The following is a 26,971-nucleotide window of genomic DNA, read 5'->3' on the forward strand; positions in this document are numbered from 1 at the left end:
TCTAAATGGAGATGAATGGTGGCTAATCAGTTATTCACACAGAGCACTGCTCAGTTTCTGAAGAAATGAAGAATGAAGTCCCCAATCCACTGATTCCTATAAATGTATATGGAAGACCATTTATGTGCATTCATTTATTCCAAGTTTATCCTTTGAGCTGGCATTTATCATCATCTATATATACGAGGAGCAGTGGTGATTTATGGAAATTTTGACAAAGGGCTGGCATCGTCGAGCAAAAAAAAAAAAGGCCTAACTTAGCCCTTATAATACTTATATTGCAACTTTGTAGAGCCTCTGACAGATATAATAATTACTGTAGGATATGTCTCCCGGGTTTCAAGGGTGCAAAGAAGAACTACAAAGATTATATCTGGATAATGGGATTTAGATTATGAGGACAGATACATCTATCCCTTTTGTGGGAGATAGAAAAGATTAGCTGATTTAAAAAGTACTAACTTTATTTTGTCTAAATATATACTTTTTTTACAATTTAATTTATATTGTCATTATACCTTGCATAAGGATCAAAGTAGGATGACTAGAAGGAGACCTTCACATCCCATTTTAAGGAATGCAGAGAATCAACCAGGGCTTCTGACTTAATGCCAAATCTCACCTTATTGTGGTGCACCAGTGAGTGTCTATCTGGATACTGAATGAACAAGGATGGGCTGGCAATTTAGGATTTAGCTGATCATACTATAACTCTTACTCATTTAAACCAAAATCTAAAATGATGATATAACAGAATTTCATGCCCACTGGTGCATAATCTTGATAAACAAGGCCCCAATGTTTTCACTAAGGAACTAGGGTGAACAGCAAAAAGTCAACTACTCAAACAATCCAACATCAGCAGAATGCAAAATTGACACCAACACAAGAAGTATCAATGGAAAAGAAATCAATACAGCAGAAGAAATGGATAATTACCAGATTGATATAATAGGTGTTACCAAAACAAAGAATAAAAAACAGGGTGGGATCTTTCTAAGCAACAACAAGATGTTATATTCAGGCAATAACAATCAAGGAAAAGAAAAGCAGAGGAGGCTAAAGTATTCAAAACTCAATATGAGATATGAATGGCAGGCAATATCAAGTAGAGTGATGTGGACAAATATCAGAATGAAGAACTGGACAATCAGATTTACCTGTGCTCAAAGTCTCACACTTCTACTATGGAAAAAGTTGGCAAATTTTCCAAGGCATTAGAGAAGGCTGCTGACACAATGAAAAAAGAAAAGTTAGTCCTTGTCGTAGATCTAAACAGAAGAGATGACTAACAGACATAGAAATGTTTGGGAAAACATGGAGAAAAGAGCAAAGCTAATAACAATAATGGTAAGCACCTATATATATTTCTGTTCAGGATATGGAGTAGCTATTATTAACACCATGTTCCAATATGAAGCTAATGCACAAATTCACATGGAGAGAAGATGCAAGAAATAAGGTCTCATTGTTTATGTTACTGGTGATTATTATTATTTGACACCTCCAGGGAGTCCAAAGACTCATCGAGGGAGAGTGTGCCAACAGTATTGAATGATTATCCCCTTCCAACTACTAACCGCGTTCAAACTTACTTAACTGAGCCATTGGTAGCAGAGGCTCTACCAATCGGCCAACCTTTGCCGGCAATAGTGATGCCTTCATGCTGGTTCAGGATATAGAAGTATAAAAAGGATTCGAAACAAAGTGATTACCATTTAGTTCTGAGCAGGAAAAAAATTGAGTATTATATTGCAAAGAAGTGTGTGTGTGTAAGAAAGTTTTAAAAAGAATCAAACTTGGGCAGCTTTCAGAGATGAACTGTAAGCTCAAATAATCAAACATTATTCAGGAAAAAATGAAAGAGTTTGAAAACAAGAACCAAATCTTTGTATTCAGTGGCAAATCCTAAAGAAAAACACTGATTCAGCCAGATAGGTCTGCAAAGATAGAAAAATCAGAACTCCATGGCAGACTCTGGAAGTTAAAAAGGCAATAAAGGAAAAAATGAAAGTATGTTAAAAATTTCTAGCAAGTCAAGTCAGCTTGTACTCTCAGAGACTAGACAAAAACATAAAGAAGCAGGAAGGTGGTAAACTATTCTGGAGGCTAATAAACAGTTCAGAAATAGAGGAAAGATTACTGTAAAAAGAAATCAAAGATAATAAAGGTGACATGAAAACTGAAGATAAAGATGTTTCTTGATGACTGGTGTGATTACTTTGAAAGATGGCTAGAAACAAGTAGTGACAGCACAGTGGTAGAAATTATCCAACAGGAATGCAATCCATAATATATTATTACTATTAAGAGACAGGAACCACCTACAATCTATTCCAATCACACACCACTCTATGAGAGCAAAATATAGTTCTCACCCATTGATGGCATTCATTCTCAATTTCTAAGAATGCCTTCTCGTCCTTTCCCCATCCTTTATAAAATGAAAAATTCTATCTACTGATATCCTGAATGACCCTTTCAGGAGTTTGTAAGCTTCAATCATATCATCCCCTCCTTCTCCTGTTTGCTAGTAGCTGCAGTTTGCATTTCTCAATCTGTCTTTATAATATGCATTCTATAATTTTGATATAATTTTTAACATTATGCTCCATACTCTCCACTGTACCAAAATCACCATGGATACCAGAAAACCAGATCCATACACAATAGTCTAAGTGAGGTCTTATCTAAGCCTTGTAGAGCAGCAAAATAACTTCCTTATCTTTATACGTCAAGTTCGTTTCAGCATCCCAAATATCCTCTCAGTTGTATTTGCAAATTCAATTTTCTACCTACTAAATCTTCCAAGATCCTTAAGCCTGATCAGTTTCTATTAACATAATTCCACCAATATAATGTAACATTAGATATTTCAAACCAAAGGACACGACTTCACATAAACTAACAATGAACTGATAGTCATTTTCACATGCACACAATTCCAGCTATTCAAATCAATTTGAAAGTATCTTATCAGCTGCATTCTTCATTACCTTGCCTATTTTTGCATCATCAGCAAATAGCAATATGTCTCGTCTCAAATACTTCACAAAGTCATTAATGTATAGACTGAATAACAATGGATCAAGGACTGATCCTTGTGATATACCACTGATTATCTTAAATCTTGCAACATCACAATCCCCATATACCACTTTTTGATATTTATCAATAAGTCATCCTCTTATCCATGCTATTTTATAATCCAATTCCATATTCTCCAATTTATGCGACAGTTTTCAATGGTATATGCTGTCAAAAGTTTTAGCAAAGTCCAAAAGTATCATAGCATATCCATTTCCCTTATCAGTTAAATCTGGTGTCAGATTTAACATAAATAATAACAAAATATCAACTGCATTGTGAATGAAAAACTTATAGAACAAGTAAAACATTTCAACTACTTAGGGATGATTTTTAGGAAAAATGGTAAACTAAATGTGGAAATAGACAACAGAATCAATAAAGTTGGTAAGGTAGGAAGTCAACTGAATAAATTCATATGGAATAAGAGAGAAATTAATCAAAACAATAAATTAGCTATATACAAGACAGTGTTCAAACCAATTTTAACATGGATCTGAGAGCTAGGTTAGAAATAAAACATTTAACCAAAGACAAGAGACCACAGATAGAGTCCAGTCCTGAGAAAGATCAGAGACACAAACAGATAGCATAAGTGGCAATATCATATTAAAAACTAGGATATTAGGAAAGAACTTAACATTGTTGGCATCCAGGAATGTGTTAGCAGAACTAATCTCAGGTGGTATGGTCACTTATACAGAATGGGCAAAGAAAGATTAGCAAAACAAGTGTTCTCTGCCAGGTTGGCAACAAAACGACCCAGAGGAAGACCAAGATATAGGTGGATTGATACGGTACAAAGTGCCTTAGACAATAGAAATATAAGATCTGATAATGTTGGAGTCTTGACAGTCAAGAGATTGATTTAGAAGAAAATTGTAGATAGGAAGTTAGTAATGATGTAAGTTTTTCATGTAGTAATATCATATCATGTACACCTCTTGAGTGTACATATCAGGAATTTGATGATGAGGAGGAGGACTGGCAGACCATACTTTGGGCTCCTCTTCATACAGTATTAGGTAGAAGAAAACTAATGTGCTACAGAAGTTGTTGCATCAAGGAGACCAATTTTACAGTCAGCAATCACAAGGACACAATCTTCCAACCTCTACAAGAATTATGCATTAATATGCCTAAAATCTGAGAGACAGTTATTTTGAAATCACCCCAACAACTGTGAAAAACTCCAATTTATATAACATCTGAAAGTAACCAGTTAGGAGTTCAGGTCTTTTGTATGTTAGAATTTGAAATATTTTCAACACTCATTGTTATATGTGTATTATGACAAGTAGTTGTGATTTGAAGATGCTTGATAAAAAAGCAAAAATTTAGCCACTTAATATTTCATTTATTAATGTTTCAGTCTTGTGTAACCCCATTAAACATAGTAGATGAATTTGAAACATAATAATAAAATGCTTAGCCAAAGTTACTGAATGTTCCAACAAAGCATTTTGTGATTCTGCAAAAGTTGACTAATATTATAAGCAAAATTTTATTTATTGTTTGTAAATAAACAAACAATAAATAAAATTTTGCTTATAATGTTTATTTTTCATACAGATATATTCTTATAAGCATACTAACCTGAGACATTTGCTGAGTGCTGGTTAATATCCTACCTAATGGCATACAACAAGCTGGAAGGGTCTCCATTAAAGTGGGTCGACTGTGGGTCAAAAAAGGTTTCATATATCTAAATGCTAGTTAAAGAACAATTTTATACTAGTTTCATTATGAATAAAAAAAAAATTCGAAATTAATTTCAAAATATAAGTTTATGCAGTAATTCAACTGACCATCAGTCATACTTGACAGAAAGCAAGAAGTAGAAACAAAAACAAATAAACTTATTAAGTTGTCAGATTAGAAAAAGCCATGTTGGTAAAAGGATCACAAAATTTTTTATTATTATAATTTACTAACGGGGAATGATCATTTAACCACGCTACCGGCCAAGACGTCTATAGACGTTCACGTTATCATGGATGCGAAGTGCTTATTAAAATTGTAATACCATTGTTATAACAATGAAATATATGATGGATACGAAGCGTATGCGGATGCGTATTTGATCCATAACGGCCGGTAAGGTGGTTAAACAATCTGGAGGAAAGGTTAACAAAACAGGTGCTTGATGCCAAGAAAGAAGGAAGACCCAGAGGAAGCCTAAGAACTAGGTGGACTGATGCAGTCGAAAGTATCCCAGAAGACAGAAACATAAGATCTGATAACTGCAGTATCAGCAAGTGAATTCAGGAGAAAATTGTTTCAGGGATTAGTAATAATGTAAGCTTATTTGTGTAGTACTATTACAATATCCTGTACACTTAATAAGGATACATATCTGGAAACTGATGATATAATTTACTTTCTGATCAAGCCAAGAAGATTTGAGCCAAGAAAATTGCTTTTCAGCAATTTTCCTCAACCTACTTCTGAAAAATATTTCTCTGATTCTCTATTTTGTCTTCGTATTCTTTGCTCAACTATGACAGTAATTGGAAGTTTATTTTTCACTTGGTTAGACTATAATAAATTTAGTTTAATCTTTATCCAAGTGTAAGCAAACAAAGTTTGTGGCTGAAATTATCTTCAGGACTAGGGTAAGGTAGTGCAACACCAGGCAATTCCGAGCAAAGGTGGACCAAGCTCTCATCACTCCTTGTCTCAGTATCTCCCATAATGCAGAGCACATCTCCTTGCAGACATGTATACTGCTATGCATTAAGGGAAGGGCCACTACCCAGACCGGTTTCAACCTTTATTGAGGTCTCGTCAGTGGGAGGCAGACCCAAACATGGAGATACTAAGGCAGAAGCAATAGGAGAGGTCATATTTACCTATAGGAGTTGCTGTACCACCTTATTATTGAATTACTCTGGATTTAGAGAAAGATGTTGGAAGTTTATTTTTCACTTGGTTAGACTATACTGAATAGTGTAGAGAATGAGTCCATGAGTGTGGACTTGAATGAAGTTAAGAGTAGTAAAATATATGGTGATTCTATGATTAAGGGTATGGAGAGTGGTATGCATGAGGAGTGCTTGGCTGATGGGACAATAGAAAGAGTGGCTTTAGCAATAAAGAGAGGGCATGAAGCAGACAAGATGATAGTTATGGTGGGTACGAATGACCTGAGAGGTAGTATAAATCGGGTAGGAAAAGATTTAAGAACATTATTAGATATTGTGAAGAGGAAAAGTGTCAATGAAAGAATAGTGTGTGTGCTGCCTCGTTTTGACAATTACGAGTTAATTAGACGAGCAATGATAATGAATGATATGATTGCAAGAATGTGCAGAAAAAGAGGTCTGGAGTTTGTTGATGTTTGGAGTGTGTTTGAAGGAAAAACGCAGTTGTATGCTAGAGATGGACTGCATCTTAACATGGAAGGCCATAAGCGATTGAAGAAGTTATTGTTTTCTGAACAGGTTGAAGTTATTGGGCAGGGAAACTAATATTGAAAAGGTTGAGTGTAAGAGAGAGAAACTTTAGCACTGATTGTGTATTTATTGATCCTTATAGGCTGAATAAATTGCAGAAGAGAGGGGATAAAAATCGGCATAGGACTACGGTAGTTAATGACTTATATATCAGTTCTAAAGCCGGTACAAGATCTAGAGGGAATCTGCAATTTTTGTATACCAATGCTAGAAGCATTCGAAATAAGAGAGAAGAATTTTTGGCATTAGTCAGTGAAATCTCACCAAAAGTTGTAGGCATTAGTGAAACTTGGCTGTCAGCAGAAGATGTGGTCACTGGAATTGAATGTGATGGGTACACTATTTTCAGGGAGGATAGAGAAGATAGAACAGGGGGAGGAGTACTGTTGATGATAGCTGATGTGTTGCAGCCAAAGGAAGTAGTATATCATGATGATAGACATGTGAATAAGAGTTCATTTGAGGCAGTCTGGTGCGAAATAGCGACCAACGCAACCAAATATACAGTTGGATGCTGCTATAGGCCAGGGAGTACGGGGGGAGATATTGAATTCATGCATCAGCAACTTAGTGCAATGAGTGAAGGCTTGGTGATTATTATGGGGGATTTTAATTACGGTGATATCAATTAGAAGGAGGAAATATCACGTAGCAAAAAGGAAATGGAATTCATATATCTTCTACGAGATAATTACTTGAAACAGCACGTAACTGAAGGGACACGTGGTGTGAGAGTGTTGGACCTGGTTATTGGTTCAGAGGTTATATGCATAAGTAAGGTGTCCTCGTTACCTCCAGTTGGTGAAAGCGATCATGTGGTATTGACTTGGGAGGTTGCAAAATCTGTGGATTTTTCTATTAAGAAGGGGTATGTACGGAACTACAGGTTAGGCAATTATAACAAGCTTCGGAGTGAGCTTGCAGCCATCCCATGGCAGAACATATTGCAAGGGAAAGATGTTAGCAGTGCTTGGGATAAAATCAGCGGGTATCTGAGGAAAGCAATATCAGATTGTGTCCCCATGGTTAGGAGGTCAAACAAGGCAGGCATTAGATGGATGAGCAGTAGTATCAAGCTTGAACTGCAAAAAAAGAAAATGTTATGGAGAATTTACAAGGAGAAAGGCGATCAGGACACCCATGAGCAGTACAAGGCTCAAGCTAGGAAAGTTACCAGCATAGTAAGAAAAGCTAAATCAGATTATGAGAAGACCTTAGCCAAAGAGATCAAGGGTAATCCCAAAGAGTTCTTCCGCTATGTGGCAAGTAAGAGGAAGAATGACTTCGGAAGGATAACCTTAGTGGGTGCTGATGGTATTGAGGTGACAAAATCAGATGTAATAGTCGAGTTACTGAGTGATCACTTTTCAAAAGTCTATCACCCAAGTGAGGATATCTCTATACCTACAGCAATACCTAATGTGAGAATTGAAGCTAAAGAATCAGAGGTATTAAATATATTGCAAAACTTAAATGCAAACACTGCGGTAGGCTTAGATGGAATATCAGCTCGGGTGTTGCGTGAATGTGCAAATGAATTGTCAACCCCTCTCACCTGGATATTTAACTTAAGTTTGAACTCTGGTATGGTCCCTAGGGAGTGGAAGTTAGGCAAAGTGGTTCCTTTGCATAAGGGTGGCTCTAAAACTGCGGTATTGAATTACAGACCAATCACCATCTCAGGAGTAGTGGTAAAAGTATTGGAAAAGTTGGTTAAAGACAAAATTCAAGAATGGGTGGATCAGGATATGATACTCTATAGAGGCCAACATGGTTTTGTTAAAGGTAGATCCTGCCTTAGCAATCTATTAACTATTCATAATAGAATAACATCTGAGTTGGACAAAGGAACTGGCTACACAGTGGTACTTCTGGATTTTGCTAAGGCTTTTGACAGGATACCCCATAGAACACTGTTACGCAAATTGGAGCAGATGGGAATGGATATTAAATTGGTGATATGGATAGGAGAATGGCTCAGGGAGAGATACCATAAGGTGGTGTATGGAGGAGCCGAGTCCAGAATGAGGCAGGTGACCAGTGGTGTGCCTCAGGGCTCTGTGCTTGGGCCAATGTTGTTTAATTTGTATATAAATGATATAGGAAACGGCTTAAAGGGAGATATTCAGTTGTTTGCTGATGATGCAAAGTTGTGTAGTGCAATAAAAAATCAAGCTGATGTTGAAAGTTTGCAGGAGGATTTAAATAAGCTGGTAAAATGGGCAAAAGAAAATGGATGTCAGTTCAATGTGGAAAAGTGTAAAGTCATGCATTTTGGGATTAAAAGATTACCAGCTGTGTACTACATCGATGGAAAGGTACTCCAAGAGATTGATGAGGCTAGGGACTTAGGGGTATTGGTAGATAGGGAGATGAAGTTCAGAGGACACATTGCTAAGGTGTCCAAGATTGCACATAGGATTACTTGGTTGTTGAGGAACACACTGACATCCAGAGATAAAGAGGTTATTATTCCCCTTTATAAAGCATTGATACTTCCACATTTGGATTACTGTGCTCAGGTCTGGTCACCTGGATTCCTTGGAGATGAGGAGGCTGTGGAGAGGGTTCAGAGAAGAGTGACCAAGTTGGTGAGTGATATAAAAAATGCTCCCTACATTGATAGATTGAGAGCTTGTGGATTGCAGAGATTGGTTGATAGGCGAAGAAGAGGGGATATGATAGAAACATTCAAATTACTAAAAGGTTTTTATAGGATTGATGCAGGGGAAATGTTTCAGCTGTGTGAAAGTGATGGAAGAACAAGAGGTCATCTCTGGAAATTAAAGAAGAGTGTGGTTAACAAAGGTGTCAGAACAAGGTTTTTTGCCTGGAGGGTGGTGAATGAGTGGAATTCATTGCCTGACTTAGTGGTGAGCTCTTCGTCTGTAAATGAATTCAAGAAGAGATATGACAGATATTGTTTTGCTAGTTTGGGTCTCCCGCGATGAGTCTACTGACTCCATGGAGATACCCGTAATAATAATAATAATAAAAATTTAGTTTGGGAGATACTGAGACAAGGAGAGATGAGAGCTTGGTCCACCTTTGCTCGGAGTTGCCCAGTGTTGCACTACCTTACCCTAGTTCTGAAGATAATTTCAGGCACAAACTTTGTTTGCTTACACTTGGATAAAGGATTAAACTAAATTTATTATGACAGTAATTGTATCTTCCATCCATTGTCTGCCAATTTTCTTTGTTCTTCTCCATTTTGGGAAAATACAATCTAAAGCAAATTTTGGTATTTATTCATTATGCATTCTTTAGACAGGTTGACACAATTCCCATTTCATCATCTTCTTTTCAGCCATTTTCTGTCCAGTGCTTGGACAAAGGCCTCCTCCAGTTCCTTCCACCTTTTTCTGTTCTTGGCGATGGTTGACCAATTTTTCCCAACAAAATTTGACAATTCATCATTCCACCTTCTTTTAGGATGTCCTCAGCCACATTTCCCTTCTTTTGGAATCCAGTTCATTAGTATGGTGGTCCATCCCTCATCTTCTCATTTCATATCCACGACAAAACAGATAAAAGTATTTTTCTCTACTAGATATCCTTATCTTTTATTTTCTTGATTGACCAGCTATTCTAACAAAATTCATTTCCAATGCAAGCAATCTCTTATCATGTCTATCTTTTAACATCTATATTTCTAAGCTATATAACATGATGCAATATCGAATTAGTTTCACGTTATACAATTTACTGAACTACAAGAATGGACATTCTAATTGTCTTTAATTTTTTTCACTTCTTTTTATCTCTGTATTGGATAATCCACGTGAATGAACCATATAAAACTGTAGTTATGAATTTTGTGAGACATAGTTTACCAGCCTGGTTGGCCGAGTGGTTAGCGTATCTGCTCTCCAGCCAAAAGTCTGGTGGGTTCAAATCCCACTGTGTAAATGAATGTTTGTGATTGTCTGTGAAAATACTAGTGATGATGATGATGATGGGCAGTAGATGGCGCTGGTGTAGATGGGGGTAGTTGGTGGATTGAGCAGTGGAGACAGAGTTGTAGAGTGCCATCCCTCGAATCATTGGACTCCCTGGAGGTGTTACGCAATAATAATAAAAACTCCAGATTTTTGGAAGCAAAAATATGGGACAAAAAGATTGCAACAAGCAGGAATGACACCAAGATGTGGGTTGATTAATGCAGTTGGAAAAGTGAAATGTAATATATGAAAAGAGTTCTAACAAATAGCAGGTTAACTTGGTTAGCCGAGTTAGATGGCGTTGGTGTAGATGATGATGGTAGTTGCGGTTGGTGGAGACAGAGTTGTAGCGTAGGTGCCCTCCCTCGAGGAGTCTTTGGACTCCCTAGAGGTTTCACATAATATCCCAGCACAGAGCCCTGTGGCACACCACTATCACCTATCTTCTCTTGGGTTCTGTTCCTCTATATACTACTTTTTGATATCTTTCCACACCTTTTTATATCACGTTTCATATCCAACACCCATTCATTGCAGTTTATAGAGAGTCCAATGTGGTATATCCTGTCAAACACCTTTGCAAAATCCAGCAGTATCATCTCATAGCCATTATCTTTATTCAACTCAGCTGTCACAATATTATAAAAAGTTAGATTACAAAGGTATGACTGACCCTTCACAAAGCCATTCTGTTCCAAATAAAGTATTATATTCTTATCCACTCATTCCTGAATTTTTTTTGATCAAATTTTCCAGTACTTTTACCACTACTCCTGAGATACTGAATGATCTATAACGTGCTATAATAGACTTAGGTCCTCCTTTATGTAAAGGAATTACTTTGTCCTCCTTGCACTCTCTTGGGACTTTGCCAGAGAGCTGAGGGTTAAATTAAACAGCCTAGCCAAAGGCATCATAAGTTTCCCCCTGCACATTTTCTTAAAACGTGAGCCAACATCCCATCCAATCCCACAGCTGTATTTGTATTCTGCAATATCCTAAGTACCTCCACAATTCATAAACTTCTGTTCTCACATCAGTCCCTGTCAACTGCCATAACAATATCTTCACTTGGATGATATACCCTTGTAAAGTGGTCACTCAGCAGTTGAACAATTTCATCTGCCTCTGTCACTTCTCTACCATCTTTTATCTTGAGCTCACAACCTATAGTGTGTTAGTACAGTGTATGAGTAGGGGGTTGGAAAAGGAGAAAATTGTTTACATTTGATTTAAAAGCATGTATATTGTATTCCTTTGGAAACACATCTGGGAGAAGACTGTTCAACAAATCTGCCATAGCAGGAATGAAGGAGGGAAAGAAACTTGTTCTGTAGGTTTCAAGGTACTGTAAAGGAATGTTGAGCAGCAAATGCACATGTTTCAACAGACTTAGTACTGAGTGGAGGGAATTATTGATGCTATTTCAGATGAGCATTTGGCATGGACATATCTATAGAATACACATAATGCAGAAACCAAATGCCTGTGGGAAAGTGGGAGGAGTGAGTTGATAAGAGATGGGTTATTAATCAATCTAACTGATCTCCTCTGTACTGAGTCAAGCATTTTGAGGAAACCCCACTCCAGATTTGAAAGCAGTATTCAATAGACGGGCAGATTTGAGATTCGTATAAGTTTAACAGCTGTTCATAGGTGAAGTAACATCTTGAGTGAAAGAGAAATCATAGGTTTTTGGAAGCTGAGGATGCAGTGGTTGTGATGGTTATAAATATGAACATCTTTCAGCACTTTGAACAACCTATAGATGGCACAGCAGGTCAAATTCTTAGTATTCCATTGAATTTGCATGATTGTAGTCTAAGGTGATAGGCCTTATTCTCCGCTTCCAAATTTACTTATATTTACACCTTTGATATACACTGGACTGGTTGGCTGCGTGGTTAGCGTATCCGCTCTCCATCCAAAAGGCTGGGGGGTTCGAATCCCACCGTGGGCATGAATGTTTCCGATTGTCTGTGAAAATACTAGTGGTGGTGGACAATAGATGGCATTGATGTAGATGATGCAGTTGGTGAATGATGGGTGGATGAGCTTGAGTAATGGAGACGGAGAGTCGTAGAGTAGATGCACCCTCCTTTGATGAGTCTTGGACTCCCTGGAGGTGTGAAATGATAATAATAATAAATATAACATTCTTCTTCATTATTGTTTTCTAATATATCTTAAAACCAACACATTGTACCCCACTCTACACAGATTTGGTTATAATTAATTGATAAATTGAAGTATTCAAAGTTATTATCCTACAATTAATTGCATTGTGTTAGATCTTGAATGAAGTGCTTTCATTATAGAAGCAATGCATTCAAGATTTAACAAACATAACAAATCACAAAGAGATGCCTGTATTTAAAGAAGCAAATTGTAAAAAAGGCTACAAATGAATGGCGTTAAAGTGGAATTACAAAAATATATTTAAGTAATGTGATCTGTTTGTAAAGTATAACAATTAAAAGATGTTCTATGTGAAGTGTTTATCACAATGTAATAACAAAAGTTCGAAGTCCACTGGCGAAATTTCAGGTGAATGCTTGGACTACAGCAGTAGCACTTGCACGGCGAGCGTCATACTCATATTTCTCAGAAGATGCTAAGGAGAAGATCGTCCCGTGTGCACAAGAAGACGCGGTATAGGGAAACGTCTCGCATGAAAAAAGGGATCGGTGCCGAGCGGAAAAACGCAGCAGTAAAGAGGGCACAAAGGGTGCAACATAAAAAGAGTCTGTACTCCTTACACAGGGCTTTTTTTTCTTGGATGTTGGGTCGCTCTCTCCCGCCTCACCGAGGATTCCAGATCGCCTTCTGCTGTTTGAAGTTGACACCGGTTTGTTCCAGAGTCCAGGCTCGGTACGACTTCAGAGAGGAATAGCCAGGTACGATAGTAGGGACGGGAACACAGACGACATGCGGCGACAGAGCACGTCAAGCACGGGCACAATGGCAGCTTTCAAAATAACCAGATCAAATGACCTCCTTGAGTGACCACGTGGAACAAAGCCAGAATGAGATGTCTAATCACAATTTGAGAGAAAAAGATTAAGCAGAAAGATGCAAGCTAAATTATGAACTAAATAACGGACCCGCTGAACATCATAGGAGTCGGTAATGTACAGTTTTTGATTTCCTTTTCCATTTGAAAAGATGAGATGCTGTGAATTAATGTACAAAGACATTCCAGTGTAGGACTTTTAAGTGATCAGTATAGGTAGCAGTGGCATAACTCCTGTGATCATTTCTTTAAAGGATGTTATATTAGATGAATTGTGTCAAGTATGTTATTGCAAGGTGATTGATAAATCTTATTAGAGTAATTGTATGGATGAGAATTTAGGTCTGTATATTGTATGAAGGTAGTGTTAATTTTTATAGAAAGGTTTCATGATTGAATCTAGTTGATTTGAAACTCAGTTGTCTTAAACAATTCTTTAACTTAGAATGACAATAACTTAGTAGAGTGTATGAATGTAAATATGTATTCTTATGACTTCAATAAATGTACTGTGTATTTTACCTGATTCTTGGCCTTAGAATGAATTCAATGCACCACTCATTTTTTTTAATCGGAACCTGAGCGGAACACAATAGCATGTTTAAAACCATGACTGCAAATGATAGTTAACGAAAGTGATATAGATAATTTGGTACCAGATATTAATGATAGATTGATTATCTCTGCATATTATCTGAGAGTTCTGCCTTAGTTAAGAGGTCTTTCTTACCTAATATTGGATATGGATGATATTGGATGGCGCAGCGAAACAAATAAATTTGCCAGTACCTTATAGGGAAGTAATAACTCCAGACAGTCGAAACAAAGGATTTGTCTTCTACCCAAGGCATACCCTTTGTCTAAGTAATTAATGCACTTAATCAATCTAGGAATCGGCCAAATTGTGTAGACAGTGTTTCTGCAACTAGTACCGAAGCCAAAATTTAAGTCAGGATCTTAAGCATAGTTAGGACAAGAGAATAAATAGAAGTGAGTAAAGGTAAAGTTGTGAGATATATATAAATACAAATTGTGTAGATAGTGTTTCTGCAACTAGTACCGAAGCCAAAATTTAAGCAGGATCTTAAGCATAGTTAGGACAAGAGAATAAATAGAAGTGAGTAAAGGTAAAGTTGTGAGATATATATAAATACTAATAATAAAAAGGGAACGACACAACAATTGGACCAATTAAGATGAGACCTGATGCATAATGCACTCTTCATATTTTCACACATTGATAAAAATGCAATCATACGGTCAAATTGACAAGAATTTTGTAGAGTGGGTTGCATAAGTCACACGACAGCACATCCCCAATCGAAATGGGCACCAGATGCCACTGGCTGATAAACACATCAGTCTTTGCACTGCCCTTGTGCAATGGGATTGTCACATATTCTATTCCTGTGCAATTTTCCATAGGCTAAGACTCAAATTTTACAGTCAGTTCAAAAGGTACAGCAAGTTCATCAGCTAAACACACATTTTGCATCCATTCTGATATCCAATCAGTCCTATTGTCAAAGAATTTTTTATTCAGTTTATTATTATTATTATTTAAGCCTCCAAGAAGTCAAAAGACTCATCACAGGAGGTCCTTCCTAGGAAACAAAGTCTATCAAGACTCATCATGGGAGGTCCCTCCTAGGAAAGACAAAGTTTATCATACCACTCCTTAAATGCATTGACCGTTCTCACTCTCACCACTCTATCAGGCAATGCATTCCATGGTTCAATTACCCTCCATGCAAAGAAAGCACTCCTCACCCTCTTTCTCACAGTTTCCTTTCGTAACTTACAGGGATGGCCCCTTGTCATCACTCCTTCCCACTGTTCAGTCAAGCGAAAGAACTCCCCAGCGTTCAAACCCTGTAACCACTTCTCAACAGTTTAAAAGTTTCAATCATATCACCTCTCCTTCTATCCACCAAACTCTGCAGTCCACAATCCCTCATCCAATCCTCATAACCAAAATTGTACAGTCCTGAAACCATCTTTGTCATCCGTCTTTGTACCCTTTCCACAAGTTAATTTATCCCCTTCAAATCCTGGGGACCAAATCTGAGAACAATAGTCTAAGTATAGTCTGATTAGGGTCTTATACAATGGAATAATAACTCTTATCTCTGCAGATCAGCATCCATCTCATTATTACAGTAATCCTCTGTGTTACCTTCACCACCTTTGCAATATGTCCCCTCAATTTCAGGTTTCTATCAATCATCAACCCCAGATCTCGTCTCCCCTAATTCCTCCAGTATAGCTCCTCCAATAGGATATGCAGCATCCCATTGGTGTGTCCCAAACCTCAAGAGCTTATATTTTGCTGCATTAAACTGACACCCCCATTCATTTGCCCATCTGTCTAGCTTATTCAAATCCTCTTGCAGGGCTACCACATCTGCACTATTACTAATAACCCTTCCCAGCTTCACATCATCTGCAAACAACTGAATATCCTCCTGCAATCCACTGACTGTCATTGATATAAAGGTTAAACAATATAGGTCCCAGTACTGAGCAATGTGGGACCCCACTTTTAACCCTCTGGCTCCTTGAAACTGCCCCACCATACACAACTCTGTGATACCTATCAGACACCCAATCCTGAATCCAGTTGACCAACCTGACATCCAAACCCATGTGTTGCAACTTAAATATCAGCTTATCATGTGGCACCCTGTCAAATGCCTTTGCTAAATCCAAGCAAATGGCAGTATATGCCTTTCCCTCATTTCATTATTGCTGCTCTTGTAACATTATTATAAAAGGCTAGCATATTACTAAAACAAGAATGCCCCTTCACAAATTCATGTTGACTCTGACAGATAACATTACCCTCATCTGTCCAGTGCTGTATACGGTTCCTCAACCTAAGATCACAACTACTGATGACACACAAACTAGCCTATAATTAGATACTTCCAGTCTGCTACTGCCCTTATGCAATGGCACTATCTTACCTTCCTTCCATTCCCTGGGCACCTTTCTCGCAGCCAGACTTTCATTGAAAAGCCAGGTCAAAGGAGCTGTTAGTTCTTTAGCACATTCTCTCAAAACTCGTGGTGAAATACCATCCAGTCCCACAGATTTACTGACATCCAGAGTACTGTAACAGTTCCGGTACCTTTTCTTCATATAATGTACAGGGAGCACTGAGCTCTATGTTGCAAGCACCAGGTTGGTAGCTTTTAGCAAAATGGTCATTCATTAGTTGAACAATCTCTTCCGCATCAGTCCCAAGCATATTATCTACATTCAGAAGAGTTATTCTTTCATATTCATTCTTTCGTTAACTTACAATATAATAGACTTCTTTTGGGTTGTCTTTAGCTTACAGAGCGTTTCTTTTCATACTCAGACTTAGCTTGCTGTAAGCAATTATAACTCTTCTGGCCTGGCCCTTATAATTCATAACTGACATCACCCTTATGCATATAGTATTCCTTCCACATCATCAAATTTCACTTCCATCCCATTTATTCTTGAACGCTAGGAGCACATTCTGATAATGCATTATGGATGTATTTTGTTTAATACTTTCCATGCACTGCCCATCTAGTAGCTGCATCAAACATAGTATATTCTCAGTTGGTCATAATTTTATTTTGTTAACTATTAATTTTTCAGGAAATTATAAAATTAATTATAAAAGACTAATTAATACTTTCTTATATTTCGGCAATGTTACATCGTCATCACCATGGATCACAAAAAAACAATGTTAGTGCACAGACACTGACATTGGAAAAAGAGGTTGAAGAAAGGCAAACCATAGTTGGGCCTAAGTCCTAAACGGTGCCCTTAGTGAACTAAATTGGGTAGTGTTGGATGTTGGGCCGAAGATCTTAGGATGAATGCTTCCCAAATTTGGGGCGGTTTCAATCACCAAAATTTGTTGAGGTTTCTCAAGTTTTCCAGGGCTGATTTGCTATTCAAATTTGAATTTGCTGCAGTGTAATAGAGTGGCCTTCTTCCAGTATATCCTGTGTAAGTCCAAAGCATGGTCTGCAAGTCCTGGGTGGCTGTAGCTGGATGTAGTCTTGTGTTCAAATATTCTGATATTGGCTGTCCTGCCTGTTTAGCTGTGGTAAGACAGTTTGCCACTGTAAGGGATCTGGTAGGTCTAGGGGCTGTGGCTGGTCATTGGTGGAACAGATAAGAGATGCCAATTTCTAATGTGGTCTGTAAGTGGTTGTAAGATTGCATTTTCTTAGGATTTTTGTAAATTTTTCAGATGTGCCCTGGATATATGGAATGGCAATAGATCTTAACTGATCTCTGCACTGAAGGGGTGCACTTACAGGATTTTAATATTATTTTGGGGTTGTAGCCATTGGCTAAGAAAGTGCTGAAGATATGGTCAAGTTAAGCAGTCTAACTACTGTACTGTTATCAGAACTAATTAATTTGCCTGTTATATAGGGTTTTTAAAATCCCATATTGTTGGAGCGGGGAGGGTGGCTGCTGGTAAATGTATCTATCTGTATATGTAGGTAAACAGAGTGTCTAAGAATGGGAGACTGTTGTTGTTTTCATTTCTAAGGTAAACTGGATAGTGGGATGTTGACTGTTTAGATGTGTTAAGAAATTGTGGAGTATCTTAACATCCTTACATCAGAGGATGCAAGTTCTTGTCAGTTTTTTTATTTATTTTTTTTACTGAACTACTTTAATATTTCAGTACTGTATTTTCCTGTATTTTGTATATCAGGAAATATACAAAATACAACAAATACATGAAAATTACTAGTAATATACTATATAAGAAACCAATTATTCTAGAAAATAAAAACAAAAATAGTTTATTTCACAAGAGCATTAAATAAACCAATTTTCCATGATACAGATTCAGATCACAAAAATTAGTAAGACATAATTGAAATAGTGAAACTAAAATCAAGAAAAACTGAGCTCAGTAAATTTTATACCTTCGTTTAATAATGGCATCCCAAAATGAAGACATCATATTTACTTTGTGTAAGATTTGTGTTGCCAGCACATTACCACTAATTATTGTGTACTCTGTTTTTGATCCTAGTACCCAAATCGCAAATGAGAGAGAGAGAGTGTGTGTAACTGTTTTCAAGCATTATTGAAACTTTCATATGAAAGGATACCTAACATCAAAGTTATACCACTTCCTAACAAGCCAAGCTTTTTCAGATGGTTGCTTTTGCTGACTTGGTGGTAGTGGTGGGCCAGGAACATCTGTTGGAGTAGTGACCTGAGATGTCTGAAATGAAGTGGGTACATTATAGTAAACATACAATGTGATACATAAAAAGTACACATAAAATGAAGCTTTAATTCTTAATTTAAAAGCATGAGATGATATAATCAAGGATTCAAATATAAATCAGCCATTTCCATTATACTGCATTTCACTTAATGTTATGTTTGTTTGTTTTTTTTAAAAAAAAAGCATTTTTAATAACAGTCTGATCCACAAAATGTTCTAAACCTATGGCACATTAATACATGATGGAATAGCAAGTATTAGATTACTACTGTTTGAAGTTCAAGTAAAAATGTTTTTCTGACGTGATTTTGAAAGTTAAAAATACCAGGAGTCCATAAAAGAACTCCAGGATTTTCAATGAAATTTATTTTATGACATTTTGAAGCAGAAATGTATGAAGTATATATTATCAAAGCACGATGTCATAAGCTTGATTACCTGTTAGTGCAACTCAATGTGTGCACCATTTACAGCCCTACAGACATCAAAATGGAATTCCACTTCAGACCACACTCAGGTAAGCATATCCATAGGAATTGCTTCTATTGTTGTTATTCTATGTTGCAGGTGGTCAAGGAACTGAATTTTTTCGTGATACACGTCTTTTATGTGTATCACCAAAAAGAAGAAATCCATTGGAGTCAAATCAGGACTGTGCAGTGGCCAAGCAATGGGACTTCCTCTGCTTATCCATTTTCCTGGGAATCGGTTGAGCACAGTCCACACAATTGCTGCATCATATGATGAGGCTCCATCCTGTTAGAAAATGAGGTCCTCCACATTCTCAATCTAGGAAAACAGAAAGTGCTCTAGCATATCCAGGTATGTCACACTTATAATCATCTCTGGAAAAAAAACTTAACTATGCGATCATGCATGATACCGCAACATACATTGACTTTCGGATTGTTACGGACGAACTCCACCAGTTCATGTGGATTTTCTGACTCCTACACCCGGCAATTATGGCAAATTCACAACTCCATGCACATGAAATGTTGCCTCATCAGAAAATAAAACACTCTGGAGGTAGTTGTCATGTTCTGCAGTTCATAAGCATGAAGTTTTAATCTCTTGTGAACAACGTCATGCACTGTGCTTTTAGGAATGTTTAACTGATGACTCACACTATGAACTGAACATTTTGGGTTATGCTGGAAAGTCAGTTAATTTGTTCCACGTTTTCTTCCCTTGTTGTAGGCCTACCTGGTGAATGTCATTTTAAAACGCTTCCTATTTACAAGAACTGGCCACCATTTACAGAAGCTTTCATCACTCGGAGAATTCCTACCATAATGTGGCCTAAATTCCTTTGGACGGTTGTCACTGACTTCGTTTCTGTGGACCATAACATCACTATGCTTTCTCTTGTGGCAATGCCATTACTACAGCATGACACATCTGGTCTGTCAGTACTGCTATCTGGTGGACAACATTTGAAACTACAACTTGATATTGTCACTTCATGAATATGCTCCAAATAGAAAATATTTGTGTTAGAAATCATGGAGTTCTTTTTCGGACACCCACTATCACAATTATTTTATCTACAATTCATAAATTGTGCTGTTTTACTTGTGCCATAAATTTAACTGGTAAAAAGAATATTCGTTTACCAACTATAAAATCTAACTAAACAGCTTTCTGAAACTAATGCCGGAAGGTGAAATAAAGACCAATTAAAATGATAAAAGGAATTAATAAAAGAAAGTAATGATTGTACTGACATAATAATAACATTATAGGCATCGCCATGCAGTTGGAAAATTCACAGCGGGAGGCCCAAACCAACCATTATTCACACAATACTTATTATATCTCTCCTTATACTCATTTACTGTCAGCGAATACTCACAACTACCTCTGGCAATCCATTTCATTCCAGTTGTTCACCACTCTCTCCAAACAAACGCTCCAGTCTTTGGTTCTCACACAATTCCCCTTGTTCTCTATCTGTCATATATTGAAAATTTTCTTTTGTGTTAATCTTATAGAATGCATTTAGTAACTTATAAGTTTCAATCATATTTCATTTTTTCCACATGTTAACCAGATGTAACCCCCATACCCTCAATCTATCTTCACAGGGAACATTCTGCAGATCTGTTGCCAGGTTGGTCACTTGTATCTGAATCATCTCCATCTCCTGATCCAAAAATTCAAGCAACCAAATCTGTGTGTAGTAGTAAAGAAGTAGCTGAATCATAATTAGAGGGATAACCTCTTTATTTTTACTTGTAGGTTTATCAAAATCCAAGTAATCCTTGGAGCTCTTTTGCCAACCTCTGAACTTACTTTGTCCACCATTACCCCAAAATCTAGTCTCATCAATTACCTGCAATTCAGTAACATCGATATGATCCACAGTAAACTTTTCATCACAAAGTGTATAGCATTACATTTTGCAACATCAAAAAATAATTGTGGTTATTTGTGGTTCACTTTCCTCAGTTTTTGTTTGATTCTTCTTGATTACTTGATTCATCTTCTGAGCCATTCTCTTCTATATTTAGCTTTTCACTTCCTTTAATTCCTCCTCATCCTTATCTTTCATTAGATTTTTCTGAATCATTTTTCAGTTTTTATTTCATCCTGCTTCTCCTTAGGTTCTTGTGTGTTCACTACTTCAGTCTTTTCTTTTGTTTGTTTCTTTAATTCTTCTACAGCTGCTTCAGTTTCAGAATGAATTCTGAACATACTGAAACAGCTGGCTGGCATCCTTATAATATGCTGGCCTGGTTGGCCAAGTGGTTAGCGTATCTGCTCTCCAGCCAAAAGGCTGCGGGTTTGAATCCTGCTGTAGGCATGGATGTTTGTGATTGTCTGTGAAAGCACTAGTGGTGATAGTCGGCGGTAGATGGCGTTGGTGGAGTAGAGACAAAGAGAGACAAAAATTTAGTGCCTTCCCTCGATGAGTTTTTGGACTCCCTGGAGGTGTGATATAATAATTGAATACACCTGACCCTTACAAACCATTTCCTATATCATTATTATTAATGATACCATTAATGAGTGGAATAGGTTGCCAGAGTCTGTTGTGGGTGCCATGACTGTGAATGAGTTCAAAGCAAAGTATGATAGATACTGCACAAATGTTGGATAGTTCTTGACATAATGGTTAGGGCTTCCCTTGATGAGTCTAAGGACTCCTTGGAGTTGCCTGTAATAATAACTAATAAAAAAATTAAACAGCAGTACCTAGTTGAGTTTTGATGCACTCCACTAGACACTCTCATTCTTTTGGATTTTCCTCCACATTACACTATGTTTACCAGCCCCTCATTTCATATGTGTTCTCGTTTTCTTTAACTTATATAAGAATTTCCTGTGCAGTATTCTGTCAAATGCCTTTGTAAAGGACATCAATATCATGGTGTAGTACAACCTTCTGCTGCTATAAGTGATGAGCAGTGTACCCTTTGTGAATCAATATACCAACAAGTGCCAAGCTGGGAGGCTGTACTCTTGAGTTGCATGTAATTTTGTCATGTCATGTTTTAGTGGTTCTCCTGACTCATAGATCAAACCACAAATGACCCCAACTTCATCTTCGGGGTTATAATGGGTGATGAATCATTATCATCCTAAGACAAAGTAGCAGTCATTGCAGTGGAAATTGCTAAATTCACAGTGACGAAGTCAAGTTCACAGCAACATCAAGCCATTGGCGATCATTTTTTTTTTTTTTGACATCCAAAGCATTTTCCACAAGGAATTCTTCTTTCCCTTCTCAGTCAAACTTTCAACAACAAGTTTTACTTGAAGTGGTTAAGAGAGTATTTGGCACAAATAACCAGACAGTAAGAACAACTGGGTTCTCCATCATGATAACATGCCCCTCCACAGATCAAGTTGTTTCTGAGTTCCTGGCTTGTATCCAGGACAATCACCCCCCCCCCCACGCATTTGTTTTGCCACAACTGAGGAGATCCAGGCAGAATTGCAGGAGGTGCCTCAACACAGTCACACTTGAAGACATTCAGGGATGTATAGAAAAACTACTGAGATCACTGTATACATGCCCAAGAGGACTACTTCAAAGGAAATGGTGGAAACTAGGAGTTAGGATAAGTAATTTTTTTTATAGTCAAATTCTCCAAACTTTCGGAGAGCACCTTGTATTACAAAATATGAGTAAATTACTAAGGCAAGATCTATCTTTCACAAAATCAAACTGCTCACCACTACAGTATCACATTCTTGTCTACTCATTCCTGAACTGAATTCTACCTTTAACAAACTTTTTCAATACCTTGACCAATGTTGTTTTATTTTTGACGGTATATATCAGAAGACAAAATTATAAGTAAATAATTATTTATTGACTCATTGCTGATATTTCGCTGGTGTTATAACCAGCATCCTCAGAGCACAAAAACACAGTTTGTCACAGTACACGAGACTACAACAACATGGTGTAATCAGTGGACTAGTTTAACAAAATTGTAGCAGCAACACAAAAACTAAAGTCCTAATTAGGCACCCTCTATCTGGAAAAAAAAAAAAATTGCAGTTATTACACAAAGACCGAAGTCCTGAAAAACAAAGAGAAAAAGCCGGTATTAGTTATGTCTTAAGATGACTGTCTCCCAGATCTGAGGTAATTTATACAGCCATATTTGTTGAGATTTGGAGTATGTTTCAGGGCTTCTGTTGCTTCTAAGCACAATCTCTCCAACTTGTAAGATCTTCTGTGCAGTACTTTTGTTTTCTTCCAGTTAATCCTGTGTGCAGGGGTATCCAAAACATGATCCGCTAGGCCAGACTTGCCATGGTGCCGGATATATCTTTTATGTTCACTGATGTGGATGTTCACAGTTCTTCCTGTTTGACTGTAGTAAGCTTGAGCACATGAGCAGGGTACTTCGTAGACTCCTGGATGTGATAAAGGAGGGATGCTGTCTTTGGGTGAATAGCCAATAACATACGTTTAGATGTGGCCAACATCCTAATCAAGTCTAAGCCTCTCAGAAATAATCTCTCTCATAAGGAAATCATTGCTCTAAAAGAGTTACATAATAATAACAACCAGATTATCATAACAAAAGCAGACAAAGGGAATGCAACCGTGGTGATGGACAAAACAGAATATGAAAACAAAATGCACACACTTTTACAAGATCAGTCAACATACAAAATTATAGATCGCAATCCCACCAACACACAAAAGAATAAGGTACGTAAATTACTTAAAAAAGTCACTTCCTGGCCCAAAGAAACAGTAAACGAACTCAAGCCCTTCCATGTTAAAACACCTAGGATATATGGAGCACCAAAAATTCACAAACAAGGTACACCTTTACGCCCTATTGTGGATAGTATAAATAGTCCCAAATACAAACTGACTGGACATTTAGCCATGCTACTAGCCACTCTCACAAACAATTCTCCCTCCTTTGTCAAAAATTCTGCCCACCTAAAAAGCATTTTAGAACACTATACCTTAAAAAGCTCAGACTTAATGGTGAGCATTGATATCACCTCACTATTCACAAATGTACCACTAATTGAAACCCTTAATCTACTAAAGTCGCACTTCCCCCTGATATTTGAACTCTTTAAATTCACAATACATGCAGGATATTTCACATGGAAAGGGAAAATATACAAACAATTAGATGGGACAACTATGGGCTCCCCACCCCCCTTAGCCAACTTCTACATAGAACACCTGGAAAAACTAGCTATCAATACAGCCACTCTCAAACCAACACTACACTTTGGCTATGCTATGTTGACGATGTGCTGGCTATTTGGCCACATGGACAGGCCATTGGAAACATTCTTAGCACATTTAAATCACCAACATCCAAAAACCCACTTTACAGTGGAACTGGAAGCTAATAACTGTCTGCCGTTCCTGGATGCACTTATCACACGTCTTCCAGATGGTTCCTTATCATTTTCAGTTTTTAGAAAACTCACACATACAGGGAGATATTTACACAAACAATCACACCATCACTCTTCTCAACAGTATGATATTTTAAAAACGCTAACAAACAGAGCAAGATGTTGAAAGTTTATTTTTCACTAGGTTAGAATATAATAAATTTAGTTTAATCCTTTATCCCAGTGAGAGCAAACAAAGTTTGCGGCTGAAAAAAGGTGGTAAACCTTTTGGCAACTCCTATAGGTAAAGATGACCTTGCTACTGCTTCTGCCTGGTATCTCCAACTCTGGGCCTGGCTCCCACTGAAGAGACCTTAATAAAGGTCGAAACTAGTCTGGGTAGTGGCCAATCCCTTAATGCATAACAGTATACATATCCACAAGGAGATGTGTTTTGCATTATGGGAGATACTGGGATAGGAGTGTTGGTAGCTTGCTCCACCTTTGCTACGAGTTGCCCTGGTGTTGCACTATTTACCCAGGTAAGATAGTACAACACTATATTCAGTCCTGAAGATATTTTCAGGCACAAACTTTGTTTGCTCTCACTGGGATAAAGGATTAAACTAAATTTATTATTTTACCACAGAGCAAGAGCAATCTGTTCCAATGACAATGCTCTTGCTGCTGAACTGGCTCACTTATGCCACACCTTCTTGGCCAATGGCATAAACAAAACACTAAATGTTCCTAATAAACCCCTCCCACTATCCACCACAGTGAACTACAACAAAACAGTCACCATCCCATACATTAAAGGCACATCTGAAAAGATATCTAGAATTCTTAATAAACATGAACTACGCACAGTATTCAGACACCGTGTGTCAAATTAGCAACTCTCATCTGTTCACCCAAGGACAGCATCCCTCCTTTATCACATCTAGGAGTCTATGAAGTATCCTGCTCGTGTGATCAAGCTTACTACGGTCAAACAGGAAGAACAGTGAACATAAAAGATACATCCAGCACTATCACTATGGCAAGTCTGGCCTAGCAGACCATGCTTTGGATACCCTTGCACACAGGATCAACTGGAAGAAAACAAAGGTACTGCACAGAAGCCCTGAAATACACTCCAAATCTCAACAAATATGGCTGTATAAATTTGCCTAAGATCTGGGAGACAGCCATCTTAAGACATAACTAATACGGGCTTTTTCTCTGTTTTTTTAGGACTTTAGTCTTTGTGTAATAGCTGCAATTATTATTATTATTTTTTTTCCAAATAGAGGGTGCCTAATTAGGACTTTAGTCTCTGCGTTGCTGCTACAATTTTGTTAAACTAGTCCACTGATTACACCATGTTGTTGTAGTCTCATGTTGTGACAAACTGTGTTATTGTTCTCTGAAGATGCTGGTTATAACACCAGCAAAATATCAGCAATAAGTCAATAAATAATTATTTACTTATAATTCTGTGTTCTGATATATACCGTCAAAAATAAAACGACTTGTACGATGAACACATAAGCCTTTCTACACCTTGACCAATGCTCCATAGATACTAACTGGTCTGTAATTTGCTACTTTGACATGTTTTGGAGCCTCTTTCATGTAATGTAACTATTTTTCCCTTTTCCACTCCCTCAGATCCTTGTCAGAAATGAGACTTACAGAAGTTTGGTCAGAGTCAATGCCAGTTTCTTAGATATTCTCATAATACACGGACCTCATGCAATCCAATGCCACTGATGTATTCACATTGATATTTCTCAATATGCTGAGTACCTCCAGTTTATTTACATCAATTCTTATATCAGTCTCTGACATATTACTAACTACAATATCTCCAACTGGATGATAATAGACTTCTGCAAAGTGATCACTTCAACTTAACTATTTTTTCTGTTCTGTCATTTTCCTGCCACCAACATGAAAATGAATGCTGTCACTACTCCAAGAGAGAAAAATCTAGCCCTAGCCCCTTCTTGAGAGCATTCATTTTCAACTTCCAAGGATGTCCTCATCCCTTCCTCACCCTTCATAAAATGAAAAATTCCATCAACTGAAAGCCTGTATGACCCTTTCAGAAGTTTGTAAGCCTCAATCATATCACCCCTCTTTCTCCTGTTCGCTAGTGTCTACAGCCTACAAATTCTCAACCTGTGTTTATAATCTGTATTGCACAATCCTGATATTATTTTTAACACTTTCCTTTGCACTCTCTCCACTGTATCAGAATCACCACAGAAATCAGACCTGCATGCAATAGTCTAAGTGAAGTCTTACCAAAGCCTTGTAAAGAGGCAAAATGACTTCCTTATCTTTACTTGTCAAGATTTGTTTCAGCATTTCCATTATTCTCCGAGTTGTTTACAATTTTTGCCATATG

General features: G+C 37.4%; 1 protein-coding gene across 2 annotated transcripts in view; it reads right to left on the bottom strand.

The window, feature by feature from the left end:
• LOC150093424 (sodium/hydrogen exchanger 7-like) overlaps window positions 1–26,971 on the bottom strand; it is a 495,244-nt gene that overhangs the window by 96,574 nt on the left and 371,699 nt on the right. For both annotated transcript variants that reach the window (XM_090414003.1, XM_090414004.1), the window contains exons 15-16: window positions 18,623–18,738; window positions 4,684–4,792 (exon numbers count right to left, since the gene is read on the bottom strand). In XM_090414003.1, the coding sequence (XP_090270129.1) occupies window positions 4,684–4,792; window positions 18,623–18,738 (225 nt within the window). The remainder of the gene's footprint in view (window positions 1–4,683; window positions 4,793–18,622; window positions 18,739–26,971) is intronic.

The sequence above is a fragment of the Typopeltis vanoorti genome, chromosome 24 (genome assembly GCF_054136105.1).
Source record: "Typopeltis vanoorti isolate ZY-2024b chromosome 24, IOZ_Tvanoo_1.0, whole genome shotgun sequence".
NCBI classification, from domain to species: domain Eukaryota; kingdom Metazoa; phylum Arthropoda; class Arachnida; order Uropygi; family Thelyphonidae; genus Typopeltis; species Typopeltis vanoorti.